At 44.9% G+C, this 19,342-nt stretch overlaps 1 protein-coding gene across 1 annotated transcript in view; it reads left to right on the top strand.

The window, feature by feature from the left end:
* The window catches only part of LOC149325458 (neprilysin-1-like), a 77,121-nt gene extending 75,373 nt beyond the window's left edge, over positions 1-1,748 (top strand). Inside the window, exon 23 of the mRNA XM_089562918.1 lies at positions 1,407-1,748. Within this exon, the coding sequence (XP_089419044.1) occupies positions 1,407-1,506 (100 nt within the window). The 3' untranslated portion in view covers positions 1,507-1,748. The remainder of the gene's footprint in view (positions 1-1,406) is intronic.
* The last annotated feature ends 17,594 nt before the right edge of the window (positions 1,749-19,342 follow it).

Below are 19,342 nucleotides of genomic sequence, written 5' to 3'. Positions count from 1 at the left end.
GGCAAGCCTCGCAGTTCATCGCCCGGCGCGTCCGCAGGCGGCGTCGTTGCCGAAAGCTCGGCATGTTGCCACTGCTCGAATATAACAGGCAGCCTTTCTGATAGCATGGCTGTTTTGTCTTTTCTGGTGCGAATGTGAAATACAGCGAGTCTGCAGGCTGGCCGGCAAACCTGGATCCCGTCTGCTGGCGTCATAAAAATGAACTAAAGATTTTTCTTCACGTAAATAAAAAACTGTGGGAGCAAGAAGTGTGGAAAATAGATTATTTTTGAGGATTGTTGAACAATGCCGAGTTGCTGGTAGAAGCAGCAACTGTAATACGAGTAAATTTCTTGCCACAACCGCCGCTCAGCTGCCGCTGCCCGGCCGTTGCGGTCCAGCTTGCGCGCCTGGCGTCCGCTGTCTATAGCTCCGCTGCCGAGCGCACCGCTACAATGACCATATTTTTTGTTGTGAGACGATGCTGTTGACAGTAAAGCGATGCCAAAAGCAGGCATTTTATTATAACCCATACTACTTCCGAAGCGCTGTCCACCGAGGCTTCGATGCGAAACAGGCCTAGCGACGACCAGGGCAGCCAGAGGGCAGTGCAGTTCGTCGCCCGGCGCGCCCGCGTCCAGCGCCGTTGCCGAAAGCGCGCTACGTGGGCAGGCATGCTTTGTCGCCGCCTGAGTACAGCCGGCAGTCTTTCTGATAACATCGCTATTTTGTCTCTTCTGGTGCGATTCTTCAGTAGCCAAGCAGCGCGCAGGCGCTGGTGTGCGGTGGCAAAGTGTTACACCGGATGTGGGCCGGGCATGAGTCTAGCGGCGCAAAGGTGCTTGCCGCTCCGTGTCCCTGCTTGCAGTAGGCGGCAGTTCGCAAGCGGCGACTGGTGCGGCGCGCCGGCCAAGTTTTCGCACATGTGTCAGCTTGACAGCTAGCAGACTCTGTTCTGAGCAGAAGGTGATGCCACATTCGACTCAATATGCGTGCTGTAACCTTGGTCAACCATGGCTAAACAGGCCTCGCTAAGCCGCCATGTTGTGTTGACGACAGAAGCCTCTGATTGGCTTCTTAAAATGACGTTTGCTGTGAGTTGAGGGGGACGCGCGCTGGGAACCGAAATTTAGTTTTTTTTGCTATTCAATCAACCCAGACGATGAACCGAACCAAGGTATAGTATAGAATGAAGGGAAAATGAAGGGAATTTTTGGAAAACATTTCACGACCCCTTTAAGTTCAAGAATATTTTAGCGACGGTTTAGATGCGCGGTTTGAGCCTATAAAAATGGCTAGTTCTTGCTTTCCTGAAGTTGATGTTGAGAATAACAAGGAGCGGTTAAAGCGCGGCGGAGTTGTTAACACAAACTGTATTAACACACATGCTTTGTGGTGCCTAATTTTTGCCTTTTTCTTTTTTTTAGGACAAACCTGGCCCTCATGAACTTCGACCGATTTTCGGTTGCCTTCGACTGTCCCCTGGGCTCTCCAATGAATCCTGAACTGAAATGCGACGTGTACTAAGACGTGCTAGAACAATATTTACCTCGAAGGTGTTTGGATATTTACAGTTTCCTCTTGCACTTTGGTGCGACGTAGATGAGACGCTTCCAATTTTTATGGTCCCTTTTTATATTCATAGAGTGCTTCCATATAAAAAAAATTGTGAAACATAGTGGATACAAATGTTAGATCATAACTCAGATTTTTCTGAATGGGTTGCATGTAAATATCGTCACATGTACATTAAATTACGCAAGTGCCAATCTGTTGTGTTTTTTACTTCTTATGCACTATGTATGCGTTAGCGGCGCCAAATATTGTTATATGCTATTCGATGCTGACTTTCATTTAACCAACTACAATATTTCCATAGATCTAAAATCCTAACGAAAGATTACATCGTCTCAGCAGATTACGCACCGCTTCACACTAGCAGTGAGAGAGGGCAATGCTGCAGCATTTTGTTTATTGATAGCTATTCTGAAATGCCCCAATCAAAGCATTACACGAGGGTAGCATTTCATGGCGAACAAAGGAAAAAATATCACTACGAAATGTTTCCGAACAACTTCTTGAACATTCTCCGTCGGTGATGGACACAACTTCAGGCCGCTAGTTATTCCGTGTTGTCACAAAACTCGCCGCCCATTCGGAAACCCGGGGCGGTGCGAAAGCAATTTCGCCAGCGCCCGCAGTGGAGAGTTCTGTACTATTGGAGAAAAGAACTCCGGAGGGCGCCTAACAATGTGCATTGCTCCCCTCTCCACTTTATTCGCTGGCGCAATACGAAAGGAAACATGTCCACGCGCGCCGTATAGCATTCCAGAAGTTTGAAGTATTTAAATGCTACTCATTGCCGACGGAGAGGGCGTAGCCTTGAGCGTGCTGACTGATACCATAATAAACCTGTTTGCGCCCACCCTTTTCTTCTCGGCCGTACTTTTTTGCGCAGTACCCTTGCTTAACCATATATGACTTATTCGCCAAACAGCATGCACTCTTGATGCCCTCTTCACTCCCGCGTGCGTGCTTGCCTCGCTGTCTGAAAGCCCGCGCGCTGCAATTCCCCGCACCAACGGAAGAAATTTTCTTTTTCTTTGGTATCAGAGTGATATCTGGGATTTTCTCGGCCACTGCTGCTGGTGAACGCTGGCACCCGGTTTCGTTACCGATGAGCTTTAAAAAATCATGAAAAGAGTAACTAAGTGCTATCATAAGCCCACAAAGAAACTCGAGAGAGTTATGTTAATCCCCCAATGCTCAATTTCCGGAACAGCTAAAAATAACAACTCTAGTACCGTGGTACATATCCGATTCGATTGCGCTAGGTTAGCTTGGTGCGGGCTCAAGGAGCTTTACGTGCTTCAGCTGTGTTTGCGCGGAAAGTAAGCTGTTTATTAGGGCGAGGAGCTATGACAAGCATACGGCATATGTAACCGAGAATGTAGTTAGTAGAACAGATCATGTGGTAACATGACATGTGCAAGTTAGACAACCTGAGATATACACGTCACAGTATCTCTGTCGGTAATAGCAACATAGCATTTGCTGATAGTACAATAGGCACTATCTAACTGCGACCATGGTGAACGGTCATGAACATAATTTTGCGTAAAGTTGCAAATATTGGACAGTGTTCCACCAATCCAGTGTGTGATTAAGGTCATTAGGTAATGCAGAATGATAGGCGATGGGAGTAATCTATCATCGGCGAAGAAGCCGATTTCGGAAGAAATATTGCAGAACAGGTCAATAATTAATATTAATACAAGAGGCCCAATAAGGGTCTTCTGTTCTGTACCCAAAAACCACAGATGTGTGAAATAAAAGAGCCAGTTGTCATATACAAACTGCTTGTGGTGTGTTCAGAACGCTGGAAGCTAGTTAAAACACAGATGGACGCTGAAATGTGGAACTCTTGTGCGACTTGATCATGCGGAACATTATGCAAATGTTTCGCGAAACCTGGAGATATAGCGTCAGTTGGGGTGTTACAATTAAGGGTAGAATATAAGTCATACAGAAAAAGAGCAAGTTGAATGTTACAAGAAGTACCTCCGTAGAAACCGTGCCGATTTGTTTGGAAGACGTTGACGCATGTTTGAAAGTAAGCAATATGCTAAATTGCAGACGCTTTGTTATTTTAAGAGTCGCCTGTAATTGAAATTCGGCGGCAATTACTTGATGATGAACGCTTCCCCTTCTTAAAAAAGAATAACCCTGTTCACCTGCCGGTAATATGGAAGTGAAGCGGCGTTTAGCGATTCCTTTAATATAAGCGATAAAAAAAAGACTGCAGACTATAGCGTCACCTGATGCACAAAGGAAGGTGCATCAGTGAAGTTTTGAAATGGTTCATCGGTAAAAATAAATTATTCCTATGCTTGGAACCCCCCCCCCCCCCCCCCTACATCAGGCTCAGGAATGGCAAGTTCCATGTGGTTAGAAAGCAGAATATGAGTCGATATAACATTATTGCGAGAGCAACGCCAGTGGCATTTCGCGAAAAAGCCGGCATCGCTCATAAGAATCCTCCGTACTTCAGAATCACCACCCAGAAATCTCCTTCCAACCACATCTCCCTAGTTACCCAGCTATAAGGCTGACCACCCAGGCGCCGCCATTCTCGATCCACCCCCCCCTCCCCCCTCCCCTTTCCTTCACCCCGTAGAAGCTCTAGCACCCACGCATCCAACTCTCCACAGCGAAACCTGTTGCGGCCCAACCTACATCCCTCATCCCGAAAGGACTCCATCGAGGAGCCCATACAGCCGGGTAACGAAAAAGGGTTGGTGTAATAGATTTTAAAGATGCAATGGCCAGCTCTGGGGTGCCTCGATGGCGTACTTCAAGGCACCCTAGCCAGCTCCCAGCGCCACCTACCTCTCCACTCCATCCAACCTTCGCCCTCCAGAAGCGCCATCGCCCACCCATCTTTACCAACCTTCGCACTCAAGGAAAATTCTGTCGCGTGTGGAGTAAAAGCGGTAAAAGCGGTCAGAGTAAAGGCGGTCTGTAGAGTAGAGGCGTCCAACCAATCATCGAGGGTTGATCCAACTGTTCTGGCAGCTATCTTGCAACAAGTTTCATGATTCTCCTGCCGGATTTTGTTATTCAGTGAGTAAACCATAAAAGAAAATCTGTTGATGCACTCATTTTCCTTTCTAGCGAAAGGTATCGCTAGTAGAAGAGGCTGCATTAGGTGCAATAAAATAATGCAGTTGTACAAACGTGAATCTAACTACCACCGGAGTATAGAATGTATTTAGCGGATGTTGAAGATAATCATCTGGTGATCATAATCATCAGAGACCGTGGGCTCCACTCGACCGATAACCAAAGAACGCCGCACAAAAAAAAAAAGCTTTCGACACTTATTGTCTTGACATATTTGAGAGGAAGAGGAGCATATCGGGGTGGTCGAAAAAATGCCGCCACTGCCTGGAAGATATTAAAGTAACGAGCGTTAGCCGTTCGGTAGCGCCACCTATCGTCCATGTGATGTATTGCCACGTGATTAGGCTACTTTTCCATACCTTACCGCGAGTGGGCGCCTCCGCCTTTAGGGCGGATATTTTTGACGAATTTGGGTCGAAAAAGTTTTTTGACTCTTTGGAAGGCTATTTTTCCTTACCTTAAGGTAGGTTCCCGGTCGCTATGAGGCATGAAATTTTGCGCTGCCGAGTGCTGATGACATGGCCGCCATATTAATCCTAACCATTAGTGAATATTTATCTAATTATACAATACTGGCGTCTAACATGTCCTACTCATCAAGCCTATTACGAATATTCATTAGTTTGATAATGACGCTATCGGTTAGTAAATTTTAAGCAATTAAATATAAGCATTGATTGGTATGACTAAACAGCGCTGACGGACGGGACGGAAGAAGAGACAGACGCATGCACTGGGTAACATCAAAATGGTTTATTGCGAAAGAGGGGGGCAACATAAAGCATAGAAGGGAAGAATATGCGGGACGAACATGACATGCATACGGGAAATCATCACTGATTAAGAAAGACGATCTCCTGTGGGAATACAGCCACCGATGGTTGGCTTACACATGCAAAGCCGAGGTTAGGTAAGTTGGACAACGTTCATGGTGTAACAATAGCGCAAAAGGAACACGAGGGACGGAAAGAAAACAACGCAGACAAGGAAACGGCGCTTGTCTGCGTCGTTTCCTTTCCGTCCGTCGTGTTCGTTGTGCGCTGTTGTTACATCATGAGGCTTACACATGAGTTGCTTGATGCGTGAATGTGAAAAGCGTCCGATATCAGGCGCGAGGTGGGATCTCTATACTTTGCGATGATAGTGGTTTGGTTCAGAAACTCCTCACATTCATTGCAATCTGCGGAATGAATTACCATGTTATTTCGGCGTGACTGGTTATCAATGTCTTTCGCGTGTTCGCGTAGCCGTTCGTTGACGCACCGTCCGGTCTCCCCGATGTAAAAACGGCCGCAGGACAGTGGGACCTTGTAAACCACACCACAGAAACAGTTGACAAATTTGTTTCGGTGTTTCTTCTGACAAGCCTTCTTGGAAAGAAGTGGAAAATGGAGAGTGGAAAGCGGGCGGAGTAGTTGAGGGAACAAACGCGGGTTAATGATATCCTAACTGAAATCAAGAGGAAGAAACAGGCTTGAGCACAGTATGCAATTCGTAGGAAAGATAACCGCTGGTCCTTAAAGGTGGCGGAGTGGATTCCAAGAGAAGGCAAGCGTAGCAGGGGGCGGCAGAAAATGAGATGCGCGAATGAGATTGAGAAGTTTGCGGGAATACGGTGGCCGCAACTGTCAAAGAACAGGATTATTTGGAGAGACATTGAAGAGGCGTTTTCCCTGCAGTTGGTGTAGTCATGCCGATAAGGGCTATGGTGTCGTACTGTATTAATCGGCTTCTCGTCACGTAACGATATTGTTTTTTCAAGACAAAAGACTCCATTAGCGAAAACCCGTCTTTCTCTGCGTGTGCGCGTAGGTGTGTGTTGAATCTCGATGGTACCCATAAAAGATGGCATCCTCATGCAATCTGGTTGGTGGCGGTTATATTAATCAGTGGTCGCGCAAGGTTGCTCGAGAAGAGCAACCTGAATTCCACAAAGTGCACACGGTCACTGGCGAGTGCCGCTTGAAAAAAATATTGGTCGCTCAAGTTCGCTCGGGACAACCTGGATCGCACAAGTACTACCGGTAGGTGCATCTGCTATCGCAAGTACCGACGCAATGCTTAACAGCTGCATCACTGCGCCAGGAGGACTCCTAGGAATCTATGACTGCTTAGTAGAGAAAGACCAATTCTGCTTTTATTGGCATTAACCCACTAGCAATCGCGTCATGCATTTGTGGCGGAATGCGGGCCACGTACGGCTGCGGCTGCCTTCATATAGTTAGCGCGCTGTTCATAACGGGTGCAGCGCGTCGCGGCAGCAGCTGCGTGGAGCCATGCAGCGGTAGAATTTCCACCTGCGTGGCATAGGATGGGCTTACGCCTTCTCACGCGTAAGGACTCGTAAGTGTCTCTGCGTACTTATTTATTCATAATTTCACTGCAATAAGCTACTATTCCAGAATAAAAACTGTAATTAAAATCTTTATTGGCGACCATGGAGCATGTGATGCCAAGGTGTAGATGCTAATTTTTTTTTACAGTTAAAGTTGTTCAGGTTTCAATAGACATATATCCTTGAATTCTACGACAGAATCTATAGCGTGTGCCATAAAACCTGAGTTACATAGTGAATTATTTGATTTACCTTAATTAATTTGTTTAATCTGAATTGTATTTCATTGATTTCAATTGAATTCAGTTCAACGCCTGCCCTCAGCCAGCTGTTCCAGGTGGTAAAATGTTCAGTTCAGTTCAGTTGAGTGCATTTATTTCAGTCATGTACAATGGCTGAGGAGAAAGGAAAAAAAGCCGCGCACGCGGCTTGACAAAGCTCCCATCTCCCGTAGCGGCTTGACACGGTGATGACAGACAGCAGTAAAACAATATCAAGAGAATGCATGAAATAACAAATATGTACAATATCTTCATAACAGATCACCAAAATAGTCTCGGTACTGTTACACACACGCAAATGATAGTTTAATCACAGCACATGGATACTTTGTTTATTTTACAGTTCGATATTATTCATTCCTTTGTAAGAACATATTTCTGACAGCGTTGTATGAAACGGAAAGAATGGATTGATTAGTGAAAGCGTTTCTATTAAGGAAAGATGGCAACACATACCTGAGAGTTTGAAAACCGTAATTTGTGCGTGGACAAGGTACATACCAATATTCGTAGTGTCTTGTGTTGTGAAAAGCGGTATTTTCCCGTGAGAAGAAATGAGAAGAAAATCCCCTCTCCACGTTTAGGAGCGAGCAGGGAGAGGGAGGGTGCCAGGGATGTGAAAGAAGAATCTGCGGAGGAACGTATCAATTGCTGCATTTAAGAGAGAGTTCATTTGTGTTAATTGTTTTATGTAGGTCTTTGCATGCGTCAGTTTATGCAAGAGACCTTGTATGTGGAAGATGCAACATTAAGCACATTTATAAAGTATTTAGAAAGAAATTTTGCTGTAAAGTAAGGGACACCACAAACCACGTATAGCACAGGCGAATAACCCTGCATGCCTTCCGGAAACGGCACATGCGTTTTAAGTGCGACTGAAGGTTCGGAAACAGGCCTATGTTTTTGTATTCATGGGGACCTCTGTGATCTGTCTGGTGTATTGATTCAATGGCGCAACGGTATAGGGGTATTTGCTATAGGTGCAGTACAAACACCCTTTTAAAAATCCATAAATCAGGTTATGACAGAAGCCAACAGCCACAGAAACCAAGGGGCACAGGGGATTTTTTTAAAATTTATTTACGTATTTTGTGGTGTTGATCCCTGTAGAATATTACTGAATATGTTATCGCTTAAAGCTATTTTTTTTTATTAGAAAAGCAGAAGAAAAAACAACCATATGCCGCCGGTGGGATCCGGACAGCTAATTCTGACACGACATGCGTGCATACATGCCTACCTGGAGTATCAATTTTTATGGAAATCTGGTTACAAGTTATTGACAGTACAATCTCCTTTTCTCCAAAATAGCGGCTAGCTGGACTGCTTCTCAATTATTAATCGAAAAACAGCGTGAAAAAGACGCTGGTCCGAAAGTGGTACACACGACTAGAGCGCTGTATTTATTGCCTTCGTTGTTTTGAATGCAAGAGGGCGAGGTATACATGCAACATTGCACTCACGTGTCATCAGCGCACAGTGTAAGCAAAAACAAAAAAACACGCTCAGCCTGTGGCGCCAAATCACGCGTCTTCCAATGATCGCACATAACTTTTCATTTTGTGCAACTCAAGGTTTTCACACGGATATATCTCTCGTTTTGGGGAGCAAGAAACATTTTATGCACTGTCTATTGCTTCAACTCCATAACGGAACCAGTTAGCGGCATTCTGAAAGAGTGCCTTTTCTCTACTTTTCCGTTCACCTTATAAGCAAATTTATCCCCGGTGCCAGAGCGCTTAATTTCGGTTGAATATTACACACAAGTAATAAGATCGCAGAGAGAAAACTCAATAGACAAAGTTTTTGCTTCATCTTCTCTGGTTCTAGTTCTGTCACAGCTGCGAGAACGATGTAATTATTATCCTTCTCTGATATTCTGCAAAAAGCGAATTAGAATAGAATAATCCGAGAAGTCAGTTCACACAAAAAATTTCATGTCATTAACATTGTTGGTCAGTTCCATGTAAAGGAGGAGTATGTTATTACTAAGCGTTTTGTCACCCTGAGTGTTTGGAAGCACAGGAAGCGGCAACGCTGAGTGGGGTTTTCACCCGGAACAAAAACGGGACGAATCGTTTCGAGGGCCGCGGTCTGAGTAATCACCGTTCCTCTCACATCCTGGAGGCGGTATATGTAGAGCTGACGCACTGGAGAATGTATTATCTGAGCAACAAGACGTGACACAAGCGTGGTAAAGAAAACATCTGACTGCGGAACACTCCCAACGCGCTCCACGAAGCCTTCATACAATATTGCTTCTCCGGTGAGCTGGATAACGATGCAAACCTGAGACTGATTCAATGAGTAAAGTAGGACGTTCACTGGAGCATAAATTGTCCAGCTTAGCCACTTTAAGGGCAAACGACAATATCTGTGTGACGTGAAGTTTTATTAATTTGTCTGTTTTTTCAGTTATTCATTATTTATTTATTTATTCATTCAAAATACCCTCAAGGGCCCGCAGTTCGAGGGTATTACATAAGAGGAAGGGTACAGGCATGTAATCAAAAGTAAACAAAGAAACCATAACTTCAAGAAACAACAACAAACAGATAAAAACATATGAGTCATTGCAAGAAAAATATAAAACACAAAATTAAACATTGAAGCGTAAAGGGAAAGCAAAAACATGAACAGAGCAGCAGACAGTAACGTTAATACAAGTTATACAATGTCTCACAAACAATGGAATGAAAATGACAGTGATGAAAGAACTGTGTGTTTGACCACGGGCTTAGAAAACAGATGATCAGATGGAGTGTAGATGACCTTATCGACATGGAATTATCACAATCCATCCATATATTCTCAAGCAGTATGCATTAATTTACGTTATTTCTACAGAAAAATGAAGCTAAAATCTTCTCCTGCAGGGCCTTTATTCGCATGTTCAATACTTCATGATGTTATTTCCGTACAAACAAAGCTCGCGCAAGTTTTAACAAGGCGTGTGTATGCAAAGAGTCAAATTTCGTTCTAACACAAGGCCTCTTTACTGAGTTGACTAGGCGGCCAAACGTGCTGTGTGCATATACGAAAAAATAGCCAGATGTGAAAATGTACACATGGAATTGAGACAAATACAATGTCAACATGCGCTTCTTTTTTGTTGCATGTTTTGTGACGGTTCATTTTCTCAGCCTTCATACTGTAGGATTGTTGAAGAACTCGCGTATAAGTGGACGTAACTCAATTAGTTTTTACAGTACATTATTACACATCTTCAAAAAGTCGCACAAGTAATAGCACTCTGCAGTGCAAAGCGCATCAAAATTTATTGAAAACGGCGTAATGCTGGAAAGAAGCGAGACTCAAAGCTAAGAAGAAATGTTTGGAATTCTCAGAAAAAATGCCCACATGAATGGCAGATATCAACAGCCGTGTTATTTATTTTCTTCAGTAAGTGAAGGTGGGGGACCTCTTTTAAGGCTTTAATTAACGCGAAAAGCAGAAATAGCTCTGGAGTGCCGAGGGCTAATTAGAGGGAATATGCGTGGTGAGCTGGAAAAGCTTTGTTTCACACGTTCTTCCGGAAAGCATACGCTGTTGATATGTGGCAAACTGCTGTTGGGTGGCGACCGCGACGCTCTTTGAGGTCAGTAACTCTGCTTACGCATAACGGGGAGTTAGTAACCTCGGCTGTATCTATGGAACCTCTTGCTGTTTTCTCATTACCAGATTGCATGCGAGTCAATTAAAGAAGAAAACGACGAGTCTTGAAAACCAAAGAGATTTCAGCTCGTAGAACGGATGAATACGTCAAGCTTTATTGAAATAGATGGATGCCTTGAAATTAAAGTTTGCTGCGACTGTTTGCTGCACCGCCACAGGTTGCTGCCTTCATCAGTAGATATCAGGTTGGAGCACCTCTCTCCTCCTGCGTATTTGAGATCATTGAGTGCGGATGGTCGACGAGGTAGACTTGTCTGTGTACGCACTTTATCTCTAATCTTCCACAGCAGTGCAACCTTCACAACAAAGCGTTCGGTACGGCGAAACAAACTGCTTCTGTACACAGCAGACACGTACAAGCGCAAAAAAAAAATATGGACAGCGAAAGACCTGGACAACACGTACCCATTTTATCTGTAATCTTCCACAGCAGCGCGACCTTTACAACGAAGCGTTCGGTACGACGAAATAAACTGCTTCTGTACACAGCAGACACGTACAAACACAGACACGCAAAAAAAAATATACGGGCAACGAAAGACCTGGACAACACTAGCGCTTTACGAGAAATGAAGCCCAAGAGCACAAATCTTTCGGCTATTTGGTGCATAGCAGACACGACGCTCAAAGCTGTTACAAGAGCACCGCAGGACGAGTCACGTCTTCAAACATGTTTTTTGAGAAATGACAAGCTCAGAATACAGTGCTTGGCTGCTACGTAGCCACCGCAGTCAGTCTGGATGTTGTTGTTGTTGTTGCGACTGAGAGGAGGATGAAAAGGAAATTGCGCCGGCCTGCCGACTGCCTCAAGCCGAGCCACCACCGCTGCCCACATGCAGATAGAGAAGAGTAGAAAGATAAGAGGAAAGAGAAAAAGAGAGAAAAGACGCGCGGCGCAATAACCGCGTCCGCCGAAGCGGACGCTGGCTAAACAAACAGATAAGCGGCCGTAGCCACGCCACCCCCCTCAGTGTGGATGCCTGAAGGCGGTTTCGCTTATTAAGGCCTCTTTCTCCAAGAACACTACGCTACATTTGCAGCAAGAATCCTCGACATGCAACTGGAATCACATCGGCAAAAACCCCATCTGTTTCCTTTATCGTCTCAAGAAAAGAAAACGGAAGTACGACAACTTTAACCTTCATAAAAGGGGGCGAAGGCAGGTTGCCGCAGTTTTCGCGTTCAGGCAGAGCTAAGGAATAGCAGGCAATCGGAAGCCCTCGTCTCATTAATATATCACCTATAACAGGAAATGAAAAGCAATTTATTTCTTTTCTCTTTCAGTTTAGGCAGCTAGGTATCAGAAAGCACCACATCGAAAATTTCTTGTTGGCGTTGTGGGCCTTTTACCGCGCAGTAAGTTTGCTACGCGAGAAGAGGGCACAATTAAGGCTGCATTAATGAGTTCGTTACTCATACAGAGACTGATGAGGATAGCGCGGTGCTTTAATTCCTGCTAAGTCTAATAAAATGCAGCGTTTAGCTTTCTGACTTCGCGTAAGATTTGTGCCGTGAAAAGCCTCGCACGCCGTAGGACAGCGCCGTCAACACTTTTGGGCGCGGTCGCGTTCTCGTTTGCAGTCATGTTGCATGCGTTCACGCTTGTATGTAGAGCACAGGGGAGGAACTGACCTGAATAAAGGTATATTTTCTGTATGATGCGAATGGAATAAAACTATTATAAATCCATACAACGCGTCGAACACGAAAGGACTAACGGCGTAATGACACTTCCATGCAGCCCTAATAAGCCCCTTTGCCTCTCATTTCTATACGTGAAATATTTTAACTATCGATGTCACGCTGCTTGAACTTTTGCTGGCATTGTGTTTGGAGTATCCGAAGAAATAGTGGAAGATATCGCTGACGGTGATTTCTGGCCGGCACGCCCAGTCTCTTCGAGTGCTCGTCGTCGTTGGACGCCGACAGCCTGTATGCCTAAGCCTTCTTTTTTTTTTGCGCGAAGAGACTGCTAAACAAGGTCAAACCCGCTCACTTGTTTGTGTGAGGTTTGACCTGCAGGGTCACCTTGTTCAGACATTAAGCAAATAATATAAATATTGCCCGACTGGGATTCCCACCCGCAGCAGCGCAAACAGATCAGTTTCGCTGGCCACTGGGCGAGAGCACTAGGCTATCGCAACAGCGATCATGCCTCATGTTAAACTGCAACGCACTTTCGCTCTGTGCATTGCACATCGTCTTCTTCATGAACTAATACTAGTACCAAACTAATATTCGCGCTTTGAGCTATGTGACCTTAGTGACAGAGAGATTTGCGCTGCATGCGTTGGCGTCGACAACGTTGCGGCAGAAACACGGAACAAGAGCAATACGCTTTGGCTTTCGCAAAACTGCTTCGTAAACGCTGCACTGGAGCCTATCCCGCCAGCTTACATTCAGCAGTTGGCATTTACGATGAAAAATTCTGTGCCAACACTGGTTTGGTTTTAACGTCCCAAAGCGACTCAGGCTATGAGGGACGCCGTAGTGAAGGCCTACGGAAATTTCGACCACTTTGGGTTCTTTAACATGCACTGACATCGCACAGTACACGGGCCTCAAGAAATTCGCCTCCATCGAAATTCGACCGCCGCGGCCAGGATCGAACCCGCGTATTCGGGTAAGCAGTCCAGCGTCATAGCCACTGAGCCACCGCGGCAGATAATCTCTCTGTCAACACTGCCTCTGTTCGAATTAAGAGCGTTAGCTACGGTAACTTAAAATGTTCTCATTGATGTACTCAGCAAACGTAGAGAAGACCAAGTTAAAACATTCGCGGAAGTTTCCTTTCCAGAAACGTCCTTTCTACGACATAAGCAACGCCATCTGCCTCATGGATTTTCCACTACTATTGAGATTTACAGCCACCTTCGCTATATAGGGTGGATTTGCGCGTTATGTCAGTTAATAAGTTTTCTAAACGTGTGCACCACAGAGCGATGAATTGTTTTAAGCCACCCGGAACCCTCTGCGAAAAACGGTTCGTCTGTTATGACCGTCTGAAGGTCCTCGGAATGCAGTGCTTGTGGGCGGAAAGCTCGTCGTTGCGAACCCCCACATATTTCGGGCTTCATGTAAATTAGTAATTTTATCCTCAGAAATATGCGAAATCAATTCCCACCACTTTGAACACTCTGCTTCAAACGGGTCTCCTCTAAATTATATGCAAATCTTGGTCATCGGGCGGTCCCACTTTGATGGCCGCTATACTTGCGCGTACATTATGAATTGAGGCGTACCTGTCACTGTTACTATGCGATATAGTGTGGTCAAGCGGTTACTGTTTTGGCCAATCTGACCTTCATTGCAGCGATACGCGTCCTTGACAAAGGTTACCAAGAGCTAATGCACTTAAAAGTTGAAGACGCGCATCACTGTCTTCCTGAGACAGCGGACACCTCATTCCAGCTTTCGGTTCACGACTCTGGTGTCCACCTGGAAAAAAAAAATTGCTTTCGTATAGCATTTGGTGCTTAAAGATGATAAACCGAAAGCCAATGTTTTTTTTTTTTGCTGCGCTAGCACTTATAGTGGTCATTCCTCGCATTTGGGCGTTGTCTTTTTGTCTTTTCGCCTGTCTGTCTCAAGCCAGTGTTGTGGCAGTCCGCTCCCATGCCACCAGGTGCTGAACAACCTGCCCACCGTGTCATACGGCAGTTAAATTATTCTTGAGAGGCTGCTCGGGAACAGCTATCCGGATCGCAACTCAAGTCCCACCGATGACAGCACCTGCCATAGAAGGGCAGAGGCGCATCGCTTGACCGCTGCACCATCGAACCAGGAGTAGTACAGGAAGACTCCCAGTGATCTACGCATGTAGAGGACGACCAATGCCGCATATATGAACATATATGGACTGCTTTGTGCAAACAGGCAGGTGCCGCATATAATAAAAAAGGAGCGACAAGCAACAGTGTGCCGCCAAAAGATTTCTAAACTATGTGCCAACAGCATGTGTTGGTAACAAGTAAAGGGTGGGGGGGATTCAAGCCCAGAAGTAACAATAACTCGCAAAGCCGGGCATCATCTAAGGGAGGCTACACCCGCCAATTAAACAACAGCACACGGAAACAAGGCACCAAGGCATAGCTGAAAGCAACCAGGTAAGCAGCGGAAACATTGTCAGCTATAATAACTGCGAAAGCAACGTTTACCATAGAATCTTCACAAAAAAAAAAACTCTTTCAGAACACCAAGTCACCGGGCCCAGAAGGGCGCTTTTCATATTGCGATGGTAACCAAATGAGTTTCATGGCGTCTGGTGCATCTTTCTAGTTAGAAAAAATACCTTCAGTTTAATCTACAGGTATCAAACCTGTGAAAATTGTGTTAACACTATTGATTTCTTTTTTTAAATTCAGCACTTTCAAGGGTTGATGCCGTTCTCATCTAAATGATAAGTGGTCCACTGAAAAACGGCAGCGCAGATTTCGGCAGCCCATAAAACCACGAATTCATTAATTAAATAATTAAGCCGTTATTGCAAGGGTGGGATCGCTGTCGGCAGCTGTTCGGCAATTCAGAGGGATGGGTGTGTAGGCGCAGAAGTAATTTCTAGTCAGTCGTTTTCATGGGCTTCAGAACTGCTCGTAAGAAGTCAGTCGAATTCCCTCTCTTGCACTAGGCCGATCTCGATACCGTATGCCGAGATGACATATGGTGTTACAGTGCTGGATTTTGTATGGTGTGCTAGGGTGATCATGAGAGTGTGTGGAATGTTCTGAATTTTGTGTCGCCCTCGCAAGAAAAAGGAGGAATCTATAAAACATGTTGTAGATCTCCTGTACAATAAAAACCTGTTTTCTTTTGGGCGCCTTAACTTAAAACTTTATGAGTACACCGCATTAAATAAGTTCTTTCTAAACAAACATTGTTTTTCCTTGAAGCAATAGACAAGGAATGTAGGCAATACTTTAATAAAAAAAAATCTCAGAAAAGCGTGCCTATGCAGATATATGCCGTGCATATTTCCCGGAAGAGCACTTCGTTATTATATCCGTCGCCATATCTGCTGTACATGCATGCCGGCTGCGAGGGAATTCCTGATGTCTCATTGTGCAGTCGTCTAAAGCAACATCCGTATATTACACTCAAGAGCGAAACCGTATCCCTCTGTATAGTTTTTGTCGTGCGCTTATACTACAACTGTCATCGTGGAAGGCTTCATAAAGACAGCTGTGTTCATTGCAGTGACACCGACCGCCAACCTGTCGAACGCACTTTCTGTCTACTCTTAAAGGCACCCAGAAAAGAAGACAGCGTAATGGTAATGCCTCTCGTTTAACATTTTTAACATCAGCTGGCTTGCTCCTTTTAGCAAAGAATTAATTTATCCCTAAATAGATCAGAGTAGATCTCAATTTCTGGTTTACAACACAAATATTTCAGTTGCGTTGGATTGACGGAAAAGCGAAATGTATTTAATTCAAGCCACTTATATATTACTTCGACTTTAAACCTTCTGATATCAATAGCCCTTCCAATGCGAATTTTTAGTATGGTTCCGCATGGCTTATAAGTTCAGCGTTGTTACGGCTTCAGACATGGAGAAGTTGTGCGAAAAGAATTAGAGCAACTTGCCCGATGACATATGCTACTCAAGTAATTACGGTAGCTTAAATGGGTATTGCTTTCATAACATGCACTGGCGCATAGAGCTCAAGTATCCGACGCTGCGTGTGTCGAGAATCTGCGGCTCACTTCAATGCAACTGACTCTACCTCTCAGAAATTCTACCGATGCGTGGCATTTGGGATATGTTTTGTTTGCGATTTCATAAAACGCTGCACTTACATGGCATCATCATCACCATCAGCCTGACTAAACCCACTGTCAGGCGTAATCGGGTTCAAAAATTAAATACTCCGTAAAGGGAGCGGTGACAGCATGTATCATCCGTAGTGGAAACGAAATCGTTAGGACTATGCAGTCCTTACCTCACTACAGAAAGCTGTTACTGCCGTCTATTCCACCTTGAAAGGTCGTGTTCTTGCCCGGAGTCACTACAGTCAAAATGTATTTGGAAATCACAGTTTTAATAAGCAGCATTGACCGTAGTACTTACTGTCGTTGGACGAGACGGCTAAATGGATAGATAATGGCATGCAGCTAAGCTATATGGCCCTTTTTGGTGCCGAGAATGTCATGAACATAAAGGATGGTAGCACACGGACTTGAAGCAACAGTTGGGTTAGGCGTAGGCCCTCGGGTGGACTGAAATTAAATACTTCTGTCTTGGTTTAGTGGACACAACGGGTAATCGCGGTGCCGGCACTCCGACACAGCGAATAGAGGGAAGGTTGAGAACATTCCATAAAACTGCGCCAAAACCTTGCAAAAACAAATACCTCGTCGAGTACCTTTTTATGATGTTCAGGTTGCCCGTTGAGCACGCTCTAGTTTACGGCGCTTGCGCCGCCCATAGACTGCTCAAATTCAAAGGCTTGGCCTCTGACAACTTGAGAAAGGGCCTCCGCTGCTTTGCGACTGTCGGTGGGAAGTTCGTACTTGCTGCAGTGATATCTATTGGAGAAACTTTACAAATTCGATTGCGTCGTAACGGAGATCGAGAAGAAATGCCCCTTCAAAACGGAGGTCATTTATGGAGTATTGGATACTCTTCAACAGACACTTTAAGTGGCAGCTATATCTCTGATTCTGCATGTTCCTATGGTTGTTACCCTCGACTTCGCCTCACCTTTCTAAGGCAACATGCATTCTAACACGCATTACTATCGCAGCATTAACTTGCTTATTAATAACTTCAGGCTTCCTTCGAAAACCACTGGAGGTCTAGCCAGCTTGGCTCACATATTCATGACGACATTTTCAACGGAACTGGCGCCATCAGCAGGGTATGGGTGGGAACCCTGGGAGCTTCACTGTCAAATAAGTTTCAATGTTTGTAAAGTTCAGCGAGGCCAAGTGCCGAAACATAAGCAGACAGGAAGCGTACATACTGTAAAGCTTCACGATTTCAACTTTTAGTGAAAGCTCAAGGGACTACTCAAAATTTAACGCAGGAATTCCATTCATATTCGCTGAATTGAAAACAAATACATCAAGTGTGCCGAAAATCATTTCTTCTTAGCGGCATAATGCTTCGGCTGTGCAATCACTCTTTTCTTTGCGATGCGATCATTTTTTGTGAGGTTATAAGTAGCAGGGGAGAGTTACTATGGAAGACCTCGCAGATAGAAATAATTAATGGATCATGAATACCTTCTTCCGCAAACGAGAAAACGGGAAGTGGACGTAGAAGAGTCCCAATAGGAAGACTAAAAGTGAAATAGGCCTCATACTATGGCTCACCCTGGAATCATAGAGGATGTGGAGGTCCTCAGAAAGTCTTTTGTAGCGGTAACGCCTGGTATTAGCTTAGATTTTAAGTGGTAATAGAGAAAACTAGTGAAGCATAAGCCCATTAACGAGTTAGCGGTAAGCGGGAAAGTACAGTAATTCAGGATTTCACAGCAGAACAGATATTCCGCTTTAGCTGAGGGAGACAACCGTAATGTTGGAACAATGAAAAATAATTCCACAGCTATTGTTACGGAGTGCGCCGTACAAGTAGGTGGTAGGATGGTTCGACAGGATACTGCCAAGCTCATACTGTCAAGTGATCATTTCGTCTAAGCGCTAACCTCTGCAAGGTCGTTAAGACGCATCGCTAAAGAAACCCACATTCAAAGAACAAGACAAATTTAGGAAAATTAGAGAAGAAAATAAAACAGTAGAACAGATGCGAAACATACACAAATGGGCAGGGACGCTAAAGAAACACGCCGACAAAGCTACCACAGTCCTACAAGAGGATGATGCGCCAGTGATAACCGACAACAAACTCCTCTATATGGGGGACGCAGAGCGTAGCATGGAAAAACGACTGCTTTCGCAAATATGGAATAGAAACCCCCGACGTAGGATAACTAGAGATAACAAAAAGATTGAGTACTACGCAATCAAGCTTTGGGAACAGAATTGGTGCAGCAGATGCGATGAAATGGAGGGCAGCATGAGTCTCTCCTAGACGTGGAATCTGCTAAGACATCCGCTAGATCCAGATAATTCGAAAACCTAAGCAGGAATAAGACAAGCGAAGGCCAGACAGACATGCATTCGAAGAAACAGACACGCAACTTATGGCAAGTTAGTGGACCTTTACAGTGGCAACACGCAGACCTCCCCCATCCCAGGCCACGAGGGTCCCCCAAACGAGGTAATACACGCACCAATGTTGGAAGCGGCGAGGTCCGCGCCGAAATACTGTCTAAAAACCAAATCGGCTCCGCGACCGAACAGGGTTAACAACAAAGTCCTGAGAAAGACGACAAATCTATGAAAGCTCTCACAAAGTATATGCATGAAGTACTATTGTGAGACATTA

The sequence above is a fragment of the Amblyomma mixtum genome, chromosome 10 (genome assembly GCF_055824585.1).
Source record: "Amblyomma mixtum isolate Tamu chromosome 10, ASM5582458v1, whole genome shotgun sequence".
Classification (NCBI taxonomy): domain Eukaryota; kingdom Metazoa; phylum Arthropoda; class Arachnida; order Ixodida; family Ixodidae; genus Amblyomma; species Amblyomma mixtum.
The sequence above is the reverse complement of the archived record's forward strand: the minus strand, read 5'-3'. Positions and strand labels throughout refer to the sequence as shown.